This window comes from Mercenaria mercenaria, chromosome 5 (genome assembly GCF_021730395.1).
Source record: "Mercenaria mercenaria strain notata chromosome 5, MADL_Memer_1, whole genome shotgun sequence".
Lineage (NCBI taxonomy): Eukaryota > Metazoa > Mollusca > Bivalvia > Venerida > Veneridae > Mercenaria > Mercenaria mercenaria.
In genome coordinates this window covers 33367187-33381630 of record NC_069365.1, presented here as the reverse complement: position 1 = coordinate 33381630, position 14444 = coordinate 33367187, and the positions used below count along the sequence as shown (strand labels likewise).

Genomic DNA, 14444 nt, shown 5'->3' with positions numbered 1-14444 from the left:
GATGACAATCAAAACTACAAAAACTCACCACAAGAACTATTCCAAAAGCTGACATTAGTACACCTTCGTAACATATTCAAGGGACTCACTAGTTTTGCATACTCAACAGATTGACTACCGCACGTTCATTGTTATAATATAAGTTACTTTGTGATTTGACATTTACACTGTCATACGTAAACAGTATGATATATTATCTTATGGAAGCAATATGAAATTTGAATATGTTGCTAATAAAGTCTCACGAAACCTATGAAGACAACGGTCCAATAAGAATTGCCACGTTCCGAGAACGCAGCCTCACCGAAACGAACCCCTATAGTAGAGAAAGTAATCTCTGATTATTTCCATAATTGTTTACATCTTATTGAAAATGCATATGTACTTTTTTCAGAAAGTCATAGATATATCGCACTAAGATAAATCATTATTATAACGGATATGTATGCAGTTAAAAATACTGTATTTACTTCGTAAACCCTTCCCAATTATTGTATCAACGTGTAATATTTACAAATAAAATTCTTTTCTAAAAAAGGAAGTATTATTTATGAAACTTTATACATCTAACGTTTTTATCCTCTTAAGTTTATTGTTGATTTGATATGACTTCAATTCCAAGATCCCATCCCGGAGTAATATTAATCGGTGTAAATTTATTCTACATATCTTGCGGTTTGTTTTTCATGGGATAAGTACACCACGCATATATCATGTATGGGTGTGGAAATATGGCATGAAGCACATGAATTAACTGTATGAATACACCTTATACGAAGAAAACCATTTTTTTAATAATATGAACACGTTAGCTTTACCATTTCCTTTTTATATGTTGCGCGATAAATTTGCCCTACCTTCATGTAACCGCAATAATTTCATGTTGTCAATGTTATAAGCTTATTAATAATCCTATTTCGTCTCTCTATTAAAATTTTAAGAACCTAAATAAGTAATATAACATTTGATTATGTACTTTTAATTATAAATAGTTCACACAAAACAAAACAAAAAAAACACAAAAGAAACCCACAAAAAAACCCAACAACCACCCCCCTCCAAAAAAACCCCAAACAAACAAAAAACAAAACAAAAAACTAAAAACAAAAAATGAAAGACGAGCTTTACAGATTCTGCGTCACTACCCTTCCAACATTATTTACTTACTCCTTTTAAACATTTTGTTATGGTATTATGTAAACGAAGCACATGAATTCAATCTGTGTAAACAAGAATCATTTCATGACATTTCAAACACGTACCACATGAAAGTGTTCAATGTAACGTTACGGTGTTTTTTGTGTTAACAATTTTAGTACACGTAGCGTCATTACAACAGTAGCCATAATGCTTGGTACGTCATACAGAGAAGAGAGAATCTGTCTAATCACTCGGATTTGAATTGCGTTTCCCACACTATCGCACTTGACCTTCTGTGATCAGAATATGACATCGGAACAATTAACAAACTTTGTGCAATTCGGCCAGATGATTAAACATACTCCAAAAATCCAAATGACTGTCTGGTTTAAAACCGTTTTTCATTTTGTATTTCCGGTTATAGGTTACATTCTGTTCATTACTTATTGAGCTGGGGTGGGTAGGGGGATCATACATATTTGTTTAAACCGTTTGAAAATTAATATGGTTGAATCCTTATATTTCTTATTGCACAGATATAATTAATAAATCCTTAAAGTTCTTACTGCACAAGTAAAATAAATAAATATTCACCTGGAGGATGAAAACTAAATATATTATATAATAAAAAATATTAAAGCAAAACTGACAGAGTAACTCGCAAAATTAAAAGAAGTTGTACTTGTATGAATACTAGTTCAAAATGTTCTTTTTACAATAATATGTTTGACTGATACACTTAAGAAGCAATATCAAGCTCTATCGCCAGGCTATTTCACAAAATCTGATTTTCTCTCCCATTTTCCCCATTTGCAGTTACTATTTTTATCAAAATCACTAAGAAAAAAACAACAACAACAAAAAAAAAAAAACGATTTTATCAATCTGACACAGAAGAAGAACGTCTCCTCTTTCTCATTTCAGAACCTGTCAACTGTGTGTTTATTTTAGAGAAAAAATCTTGCTCGAATTGCATAGCCTCTTTTTTCTGTGTTTCTACACTTGAAATCCCGCCGAAAGAGACTGCCGCCCCATCATTGATGTTGTCATCACTTTGTATACCCTCATCTGTGTCAGAATGTTCCTGTCTTGACGGACTTGATGTTTCCGAGGTGGTGGTAGATTCTGATGATGACGATGAATCAAATGTTACACCTCTTTCAAAACACTGTCGGAAAAGAGAAAACAAGTTATAATTTCCATTATTTTACAGTACATGAATTACACATTGAAATACATTTTAGATGCAACTCATTGGTATGCTTTACTAGTAAACCATATATGAACAATCAGACTGTAAACGTATTACATTTATTTTAATATTTCACATTATCTTCAATACATTGTTTAACACATTCTAATTTCTTGACATCTGTCTAAAGCGACCATTTTGAAAAAATACTACTTCAGCTTCACAAGCGTTAAGTATACTCCAGGATACTTTGAGGCAACGTAGAATGAGACATAACTGAACGGTAAATATAGATGTTATACTAGTATTTTGTTTTATGATATCTCCAAAGTCGTTTATGAATGGATATATATTAGGGATGGGAACGAATACTGAAATCAATATTCGAATATTCGGTTTGCCATATTCGAATATATTCGAATATTCGGTTTGTTTTTATGGAAGCTTTAAAATCTTATTAAGTGATTGGCATATACACAACGTATTCATGTGTTTAAAGCGTGGATCATCGTACATTCTACCTAGCAAAACCCGCCGATCCTAGCATTTTATTTCACGATTCTATCAGTATAGTCATGAACAGATTTAACTAATTCTGTGTTTTAGCTTCAAAATGATACAAAAAATCAAAACGATTATAATTTAGACCGTCGCAAATTTATCTAAAAATAGCAGGTCGTCCCATTTAAACACGTGACGCGCTGTTTTATTACCGCCGCCATTTTGAAAATTTTCAATCAGCGTGTAAAAATCATCGTGTAAAAAGCAAGTAAGGCAGACTTAAACCTCCTTCAACATGAACTTATGCATCAATCATATGTTATTTCTTGATTTTACTATAAAGTACTTCAAAATTTAATTCGAATACGGCCGATGGCGGATGAAAACCGATTCTGCGGATGGTCTGAAACGTCTTACAAAATATTGTGAAAAGATCGACCATATCTACAAATTTGGTATTGTTTTCGAAAAAAACAAATCTACAACTTGTTACATAAAACAGGCGCCAATAAAAATGAACAAAAGATAAAAAGATATCACATTTACGCCTAATACAAACTGTTAATCCGTAGCGATGACCCCAGGTAATTATGCATTGCAATTTTCTTGTTAATTGGACATCTTTTGACATGCATCTGACACATTGACGCCTGTTGCAAACTGTTAATCCGTAACGATCACCCCCTACCAATTATGCATTGCTATTTTCTTGTTAATTGGACATCTTTTGATACGCGATAAACAAACATGACATGGTTTTATTCTGTAGAATTAGCATGCTCATATTGCCCAAAATCAATGATACTTATTTTGAAAAAAAAAACAACAATAATTTACGAATATTCGAATTTGATTTTCATATTCGAATATTCGACCGATTTTCGAATATTCGAATATTCGAATATTCGTTCCCATCCCTAATATATATTCATTAAAGTCGTTTTTCTTCACATGTCACCAGAAATTACCTCACAAAACGATTTTATGATTTTCGCTTCGTCTTTCTTCACTTCATTTGCAATCTGCTTATACAATGAAATAAATCTGGATTTATCCCTTCCAGTTAAACTGGCTCTACCGTCAGATCGTATTTCTTCCTCTGCATGCCGGAAGCAAAGTACAGCTTCTTTCAACAACAGTTTTGCATTTTCTGTAAATTTAATGATATCTATCTCAGAAACATAACCATTTGAATGAATATGAATAAATTTGCATTTTTGAATATCAACGAATTACTGTTTGATCCTCCTGGCGACCTTGACTTCTCTTTAAATAGAAGATAGTTTCATAAGTAGATAGTTCCATAAGTATTATGCATCATTCTAAAACAATTCACAGGGGTGTAATAGGAACTTTTAAATATTTGAACTCTTTTGAATTGGTACCTACCGTTATAAATGGCAGCAGGTTTTGATACCATGTATAAAAAGGTCAATTTCGTCTTTATCTGTGAATGCGAAACTACATTTTTTGCCCATAGTAATGACATTATTCAAGACACCTACAGATTAAAAAAGATTATATAACCATCATCGGAGACCTTTAGAATTATGTATACTAGTAGTTTATATCTGGATCATCCAAAATAAAGTCGCAATGCTAGATAACCCCTGTTTTGGATTATGTGTATCAAACAGTAACTCAGATTTTAATACGGAAGAAAATACATGTATACAAACATCCATACCTGCATCAGTTTTTACTTCCTCACGCCAAAGTAGAAATGTCCTCCCTGTATTGTAGTATGCTAGTGTTATATTCCGATCAGGTGTTTTGAACGGAGCTATTTTGATTTCAAGCGATCTTTTCATATCACTTATTGCTGCTTTAAATTGTTTTAGATAAAATAAAGCCTTTGCTTTCTCAGACAGCTTATTACCATATCTTGGCATTCTATCTGCTCCCATTTGGACATCTTTAGCCATAGAATCTTCGAATATTTTAAGGGCTTGTTTGAAGTATTTGCTTGCATCTTCAGTGACACATTTGTAAATTGAAATTTCTTGACGTGCCTTTGCGAGATATATAGTACCAACGTTAAATTCATACACGGCTATATCTGGATGTATTTTGCCGGAAGAAAATTCTCGTAACCTATTCGCTGCTTTGTTATGATAATCTAACGCACTGTCATAGTCCCCCGAGTCAAAGTAAGCGTTTCCAATTGCATTTAAAGCAATCGCAGCCTCAGGGACATTTTGTATATTCCGATAGATATACAGCGAGTTTTTGAAATATTCGATAGCTTTATGAAGTTCTTTGTCCTTTTTACAACGGTAAAGTCGACCGCTGACGTAATAGAAACGACCTTTCAGATCTACACTAGAATCGTCCTCACTTTTCTTTTTAAAAAATGTTTTCTCAAGAGTGGAAATTTCTTCTTCTGCGTCAGAAAACTGTTCACAGTCCACCATCATCCGTATTTCTTCAAGTTTCCAAAACACAAATGGGTGTTGCCTACCATTAGATTTCATTTGTTCAGTAATATTTTTGTAAAGTTGCTGCTTTTCCAAGTGTGTCATTTGAAGAATCTCTTGCAGCTTACTCAGATATCTATTTTCATTTGCCGAAAGTGAATCATTTTCATAATTCTCTCGATTCGAAAGAACGTGAAACAGAACTTTCAACAACGGCTTATTGGTTAAAATTTTCGAGATTGCCTCCGCGTAGTTTCTATCTACATTTGCTATGTATGGTTCAATCCGTTGAAGCATATGCTTACAAAAATTGTTTTGAGCCTGCTTGTAGAATCGGTCATACTTCAGAAGATTATGTAAATATTCGAATATCAGAGGGTGGAGGCAATATTGTATATCCTTTTGTCCGGTATATATTCTTTGAATAATGTGTCGATTAGTTAGTTTCATCATCAAGAAAAGTGCTTCTTCATCTTTGATTTCTAGTACAGCTTTTACTATTTCAGTATCGAACTGGGATGTTTCCACAACAGATAACAAACGAAGTTGTTGCTTCTCCGTCTCTTTAAGAGACTGATACGAATATTCAATACATCCTTTCATTTCATTCTGCAGTTGTGCATTGCATACTGACTTCAGCATGTCGTCAGAGACATTTTGTAGCTCCAATGACTTCACATTAGATGACAAAAGCCGAATGGCAAGTGGACTCTCCCCAGTTATGTCAAGAAGTGTTTGGCATTTTTTCTCTGTTAACTCAATCTGAACATGACAAAATCAGTAAGAAATCGTTTAGAATCATACAATGATACTAAGCCAATTAATAATATACGCTTTGATTTAGTATTTTCATGAGAGGTAATGGAAGGTATATCATCTCCCTCTCCCCTAGCACCGGTGCGAAAATAAAAGCCATGGAAAGAATTGTATTAAAGCGGTTTATTGAATGGACATCATAGTTGTCATCTAGTTAAAATCGATTAGAATATTCTTTGGGAGAGCATGTAATGCAACCAAGGAAAGTAATAAAGGCAAGGCTTGAGTATGTTCGTGATAAGTTATGAAAAATGCAACAACCCTCACACGCTTAGGGAGTCTTAAGCGGAATTTTATTACAGACTTGTATTGCACGAGCCTTAAGGAAACCTATATTATTTAACATCTCTGATTGTCAATAATCATTAATATGAAGTTAAATACATACTGGTCGAAGTGAAAGCTTCAATAATGTCATCGCGCTTTTTCTCTCTAGTGGTAGCAGTTCTACTTCTTCCATTCCCTTGATTTCAGCTCCGATTTCCATTCTGGATGTCACAATCCATTTAATCTATAAATAGATTAAAATATCTGTGCTAGTGCGTTTTAAACTTGAAACTGTCATATAAGGTGGTAGAATAATATATAAAGTGACAAAAGGTCTAGATTATGAATACGTAAAGGCAAGCAAGAAATGAACTTATAGGGACACTTGTAATATTGTTGTCGGTAAACTGAGATTGTGCTACAAAATCCTTAATTTCAAATATCACTTTATCTGTCAAGCAGTATTAAGATGTTAACAATTTTTTTTACTGGTTGGTCTATCTTGTAAACCAATATTTGATAACAAGACGGCTATTCATGGTACTGTAGACTCGAAATGAGCATTGAACAAAATCGGGGCAAAGTGTGATACCTAGAAGTTGTTGTTTCATGTAAACCAAGTATCACCGAACATGAAATATGAACATTAAAGGTGTTTGTAAAATTTGATCGTAGTTACTTGCCGGATTTATAGAAAAGTTAAATAAAATCTTAAGATTTACAGTATTAAAGAAATGCCATTAACGTAATTAAAAACAAGAGGACCATGTTGGTCCTGAATCGCTCACCTGTCCACATGCAACCCAGTTCATTGTGACAGCAGTTGACCCAGTTTCGAACATGACCTAGATATCAACAAGGTGAAAATTCTGACCAATTTTCATGAAGATCCATTGAAAAATATGGCCTCTAGGGAGGTCACAAGGTTTTTTTATTTTTAAACCTACTGACGAAGTTTTGAACCGCATATGACCCAATTTCGAACTTGACCTAGATATCATCAACATGAATATTCAGACCAACTTTCATACAGAACCCATGAAAAATATCGCCTCTAGAGAGGTCACAAGATTTTTCTATTATTTGACATACTGACATAGTTTTTGAGGCACGTGACCCAGTTTCAAACTTGACCTAGATATCACCAAGGCGAACATTCTGACCACTTTTCATGAAGATCCATTGAAAAGTATGGCCTCTAGAGAGGTCAAAATGTTTTCTAGACCTACTGACCCAGCTTTTGACTGCAGTTAATTCAGTTTCAAACTTAACCTAGATATCATCAAGGTAAACATTCTGACCAACTTTTATACAGATTCCATGAAAAATATGGCCTCTAGAGAGGTCACAAGGTTTTTCTATTTTTAGACCTACTGACCTAATTTTTGATTGCACTTAACCCAGTTTCAAACTTGACCAAAATATAATCAAGGTAAACATACTGACTAATTTTCATGAAGATCCATTGAAAGATATGGCCTCTAGAGAGGTCTCAAGGTTTTTCTATTTTTAGACCTGCTGACCTAGTTTTTGACCGCAGTTGACCCAGTTTCAAACTTGACCTAAATATCATCAAGGTGAACATTGTGATTAACTTTAATAAAGATCCCATGAAAAATGTGACCTCTAGAGTGGTAACAAGCAAAGGTTTACGGAAGCACGGACGGACGGTCGACGGACGACGGACGTCGCGCGATCACAAAAGCTCACCTTGTCACTTTGTGACATGTGAGCTAATAAGAAGATAAAGTGTCTTAACATGAGTGCAAGACTGTCACAAAGTACGCCCGTCATCCAACCTGGTCTTATTCAAGGGGCATAATCAAAGAGTGATTAGGGCGATTCGGCTGGTTATCAAAGTTAGCCATGATATTATGCCAAAAAATATTGTCAGAAAGTTTGGTGAAGATCGGATGAAAACTGTTCGACTTAGAGAGCGGACAAAGCTAAATTTGCTGTTTTTCGAGTAATTCAAGGGCCATAATCCAAAATGACCTGGGCGGTATGGCTGGTTATTAAAGTTGGCCGAGCTATAATGCCCATAAACATTATCCGCAAGTTTTGTGAAGATCCGATGAAAACTGTTCAATTTAGAGAGAGCGGACATGCTTTGAACGCCGACCGACCGCACGCCGCCACCCACCGCCGCTCGTATAAAATTAGCATTTACTGGCATGTATGCTGGACTATCAAGGCATCTTCTTAGAATATTCAGAACTTCCTTTCTGTCAGACTGATAAACGTCTTCTATGTTATCCAGTAATATACATGTGTCTAGAATATATGAAAAGAAAAAGAAGTCTTTGATGCGCAGGCACTGGAAGATTACAAACATTTTGTAATTGTTATAGTTTTTAAAGTTCAATATATAACATATGAATAAAGTTCAGATATAAAGTAATATAGTCGGACACGCATCCTTGTTGTAGTGAGGAAATCCATTATCTCACGCAAAAATTGGAAGTTAACAAGTTTCTAGGAATCTACTATTGAAATATGATCCGTTGTGTTCTTTCTTTTGCGTTAAAAGAAAAATACGCGTTATATTCCATTCAAAATTTTGCCAACATATGTAAGTTACAGATACAAAACATTATGCATATCATATACATATTAGGCAACGTTAGATATATATACTGCATTTATCGCAATTCAACACAAAAATACTAAATGCAGTCAAATGAAAGACTTTACCATTTGAAATTGACTTAAGGTGATGTAAAAGTTCGTTCGTCAAATTTTCTGTTTCAGATGGAATTGTATATACTGTGAAGTTGTCAAGAAGTTTTCGTAAAAAGTCACCACTGCTCGTCACTTGTCTAAAATGATCATAAAATGATAACCAGTATGTGTATGTGTGATTGTCAAAACCGTATCAAACACTTTTTATAACGTTGTTATCGTCAAAACCCGTTATTCTGCTAATTAAAAATAGCTTCGTACTTCGAATAAGAAAGACGATGAGCGTCGTCTACTTACTATTTGGTTGTAGCAAGAATTGTAGCAGATGTATATACATGTTTTGTACATAACATAAATATTGTTAATAGAATATATGGCCTTTAACTACAAATATTTTGTTTAGACAGAAATATCAAATTCTACTTACTTAAGATCAAAGGAAATACTTGACGTTCTGTTACGTGAATAGGAGAGTCTTGCACATATTTCATTTGCTAGTACTGTCTTTCCAAGGCCTCCAATTCCATGAATCCATAAACCTTGCAGTAACGAAGTAAATACGTTATTCAATATCAGAATAAATTTTGTTTGTACCATTTATTTTACTATCTAAAAACTGTCAAAAGATGAGGAATCGAAGAATGAAATGAAAATTATTAAAATTTAAATTATTTATTTTTTCTATTTACATTGCTCTGAAAAATACAAACATATATTTGGACAAGTACTCAGGTGAAAAAAAAGTCATTGGACGAACAGGCTGGGTACGAAAACATAATCATCGCATATTGTATTCAACAATGTTAAATAGCGTTTTATTCCTTTGCAAGGCTATCCTTTAAATCAAAGTGATCTCGAAATGACTTATGTCAGAAACGTATTAATGAAGAACACTACATTAAGTCATTGATGATGGTACTTTAATCGGTCAACAGCAATTCTCTTTGATTTCACATGAGCTGAACCGTTAAATATAGGAACAGAATAGTCTTCTTGCATAAAAACCCAGAAAAAACGGAAACCTATTGTAGGGTCATATGCTTCAAGAGCAAATCATATATATATATATACATACGGGTAGAGAATAGCAGGATAAGAAAGCTAATTCCATTTATAGTATGTCCAATACATGTAATTTTAATCATCATACAAAGTGGTGATGAGCTTCTCTCAAATGGACATGAGCATACATGTAATGTTAATCTTGATACAAAGTGGTGATGTGCTTCTCTTAATGAACATAAGCATGGACCAAAAACAAAATCGAAAACAAAATTAATTCACAGTACCTTTATAACCTGAACTGTCCAATCTCTTGATGGCTTCATATATTTCTTGTTCTCGCCCAATAATATTCGGGCATCCAAATCTTTTCCTTGCAATCATATAATCTCTGATTATTTGCCCAAAACTTTTTTCTTTGTATTCAGGATGAAGGTCCATTATATTAAAAACGTGCTCAACTGTGGACAAGGCATCCTCAATTAGCATATTATTTTCGAGTATATTTAGTAGATCACTAGGATTTTCAATCGCAAGTCTTTCAAATGTTTCTGTTTCAATTTTGTCTTTCATAAATTGTTTAACCTGTAAAGACATATTGGCTTTATAAGTGGATAGTATTTGAAATATTTTATATGAGAAATGAGACACTTGCATACGTTCTGTTGTTGAAACTAGGCAACAAAATTTAACTATGCCTTCACACAAATTATTTTCGTCATTAACAATTATTTGAAATGTCGTACAAACCCTTTCAGTTTCCTCTTGAAGTAATTCTTCATTCAGTTTCTGTTTTAGGCCTTCCCAAAACCCCTGAACATCTTCTTCTATGTATGTATCCCGTAGTAATTGTTGTTCTAATTCCATCATCTTGTAATATTCTATCATTCTGCGTTAAAAAAATATATTGTCTCGTTAGTAATAATATTCTAGACCCCCAAATAAAACTTTCTTGAGTCACTTAATATGGATACTTGCTCATATGCAAAAAATATTTTATTAACATGGTTTTACACCAACATTGACCAACATACAACCAGTATTGTAACAGTGATAGAGATTAGAGACTTATTGAAGTAGTTTCATTTTAGGCTGCAAAGGTTCGCTAAAATGTGTTAAAATTTTATTTTCTTAATGTGGCTTTTAATTGTGCGAAACTCCTGCAATTTTGTAGCATGACTGAGGATACAATTTTGGTTCGGTTCGAACAATTATCCGGTTTGAACTCTCAAGTGGTGTTTTTGTTTCTTACCGTTCCAGTGTTCTGCTCTACTGCGTTTGTTTCTTTGTTTGTGCATATACATACACATAATGTTGTAGGGTTACGGTATGGGGAGATGCAGCTATGCAATTTGACTTTTATCCTTGTTTTAATATCAAATTACAGATATATGAAATTAACTGAGTATCCATGTAAAGTACCAAAACACAGGCATGTTTTCAAATGAGTAAAATGGTGAAATTAACATAGCAGCCGATGTGAAAGAGACGGTAATTATTTTCTTTTCATGTCTTTTAATCATACGAGTACATGTGGTAACAATGTTTATTTAAATAAGAAGGAACAATAGAAATAAGAGGCAGCAACACATACCGTCACTTCAGTAGCTAATCCATGAATGGTTCATAGGCGTGAAATAAAACACGATCTTCTTTCCAGGATAACGTCCAGAAATGTACAATAATGTAAACTAAATGTATTGTCTAATTAATTTTTATTGTCATTCATATTATGAACTATGAACAAATGGTCTTTTGTGAAGTTTCAATTAATAAGTATCGCTTGTCTACTAATGCAATAATATAAACACAGTTTACATCATAAAAATGTGTCGATAAGCGGAAGTAGTCCTTCAAATTCAGTAAAATGTCGCTATGTAGTTCACTATCTGTTTTATCTTGTTTTGAGTAATGTACACATTGACTTTTTGTACTGTTTATAAAATATTCAAAATACGATAAAGTTTAACAATGATATTCACAGTTTAAATATGTAACTTAAGACGACACGGTTTAATGCAATCGGCATATTATCTAACCTTGTTTATGAAAAATAACCTTAACACGTTGGATGCAGTGAATAGAATATCCTATATACGGGTATAAACATGCAGACGCTAAACAAAAGGCAATCAATACAGTGTCCTTGATGATATAGATTAATTTATTTATTAAATCATTAAACTAAGATTTAAAAAGTAGCTGTTGAGTTTTTTTGTTTGTTTCTTCTTTTTCTGTTTTCTTCCTCTTCTTTAAACAATTATGTGCAGGACCACAGGAAAACGATCAATTTTGCATTTGCTAAAGTAGTTTAGTAATGTTAACGTTGTTGTTTTATTTCTGGAATTTAGCGGGAAAAGTTTTATATCAGCGGGGAACAGCTATGATATATTTACATCTAAACCACCTATCTCTCAAAAAATCTTACACAAGACAAAGTAAGAAAAACCTATACACAGAAACTTCCACATCATAAGGCTAAATTATATTTTGCAATTGAATGATTTTATAGTGTGATTATTTATAGTCCAAATGCTTTTCCTATACAACTGATGCATATTAGTCTCAAATCAATCTTGTAACCCCAAATGGCACAGCATTGATTCCAGAGATTACATCCCTCGATTGTCTATGATTTCTTATGCTTCATCGTTGAAGTACCACTGAAGTTGCTCACAGAAAGCGTCCGTTTTGATTCGTCGATAGTACGTTGATAGTCTAGCAGCAGTCGTTAGCTGATGATTTTAACGTTAGGTCAAAGGTTTGCAACATTCAATCAAATAAATCATTGTTAAATAGAGAAAATACAAAACTGTTGATGTATAAATAATAAAATATGGTTGCAAAAAGCATTAGGCTTTTTAAAGTATGAGCGAATATCTATTATCATTTCAGTCATTTTGCTTTTTTAAAATTGAAAACTCAACGTGACTTTTTAATTAAGATTCAAAAAAAAAAATGGGCAATACATTGAACGCAATAGTTATACACCTCTTTGTATATGCAGTGAAGCAGAATAGATAGATAACTATAAATCTAAAAATTCGGCGTGATTTTTCCATTTAAATTTAAAAAAGATAATGAACAATTCACTGAACGTAATAGTCATTTGTCCGATATCTGAAGAAAAAGGCTGAGCATATCAGTTGGTACGAAATAAAGCATTGTGATCAAAATAGACCTGAATAATAGTATTTGTATCTATTTATAAGTTTAACTTCACTATATATACAAATAGTATGATTATATAATCATTTCGAAAGCTATATATATATTGTAACGTTTAGGTATTGATTAATCGAGTAGAAATGGCATTAAGAAGATAAGTTTAACAGTGATACGATAAGAGACTCGTCTATAAATAAATATCAGCAATGAGAACTCTGTCACATCTGTCGCTCATCGTAATCAAAAGCTCAGCACTGCATTAGTCTACACAGTTTGTCAAATCTTAACAGATGGGTAAAGAAACGCTGCGACACTCATGAGCCGACACACCTTTTTAAGAATATTCAAAAATCGTGTTTATCAACAATCGTGACGATACTTTGATAGTACTCTAGTTTTTGATTTCCTTAGAATATCATGATCACATCCATTTGATATACAAATCAATAGCCACATAATCAATTTAAATACAAATTGTATGAATCACTTTCATTAAGTATCAATTACCTGTACAGGAAGACAGATCACACTTGGGAAACCGTTGGTGGATCAATATCTAGTGTGTTATGTATTTCATACATTAATCAATAGATTACTTTAATGCATGTCTTATTATTTGTTTTAACCTTGTCGGGTATTTTAAGGATAGTTTCTCTCAAATTGTACATGGTAAAAGAAACTTGCAATATAACTTTATCATGTTTGCATGCTGTGCCTTTTACATTCTGTCTCCTAGTTACTTCCTAAAGTTCAATTGTGTATAGATATATAAACAAAATATTTAAAAAGAATCCTTAAGGTTTTATGTAAAATAATTTTATTACAATCGAATAATGTACTTGAAAGCATTATACATTGTATGCTCAAGATAAATATAAAAAAGTGATAAAAGGTAAGGGTAGATTTCCCGGAAGCGCAAAGCACCCCAAACACAGCCATAGAGCCATGCATCAAACTAGCTCATTCCAATAAAGTATTGAACTTCCATATATTATATCAGACAGCGTAGTGCTGCTATATAATGACATTCAATGAAGTCTTCAACATGACTGTATACTACAGGAATTCTAATTATTTGAAAACGATATGTCCCATAAGATGTTGCGGTGAACGTATAAATGAGGAATGCTTTGCAATACTAAAGTTAATGTCACCAGTCTAATCATCGATTTTCTAATGAATTATTGCATAATATATATAGCGAGAGATCGAAAAAAGATAAAAAATTATTAGAATTGTTCGTTTTATTTAACTGAATG

General features: G+C 33.0%; 1 protein-coding gene across 2 annotated transcripts; it reads right to left on the bottom strand.

The window, feature by feature from the left end:
• Positions 1-963: 963 nt before the first annotated feature.
• Positions 964-12499, bottom strand: LOC123556819 (uncharacterized). Of its 2 annotated transcripts, XM_045347815.2 has the most exons (10): positions 11612-12499; positions 10768-10906; positions 10305-10602; positions 9443-9554; positions 9028-9152; positions 8504-8607; positions 6455-6577; positions 4521-6012; positions 3802-3983; positions 964-2308 (listed from the first exon to the last, which is right to left on the bottom strand). In XM_045347815.2, exons 2-10 carry the CDS (start codon positions 10903-10905, stop codon positions 2021-2023), a joined length of 2862 nt encoding a protein of 953 aa, XP_045203750.2. In that variant the 5' UTR covers position 10906; positions 11612-12499; the 3' UTR covers positions 964-2020. The 2 variants fall into 2 exon arrangements, with proteins under 2 accessions (XP_045203750.2, XP_045203752.2); XM_045347817.2 differs by lacking the exon at positions 11612-12499 and having other exon boundaries at positions 10305-10478; positions 10768-10902.
• Positions 12500-14444: the final 1945 nt, after the last annotated feature.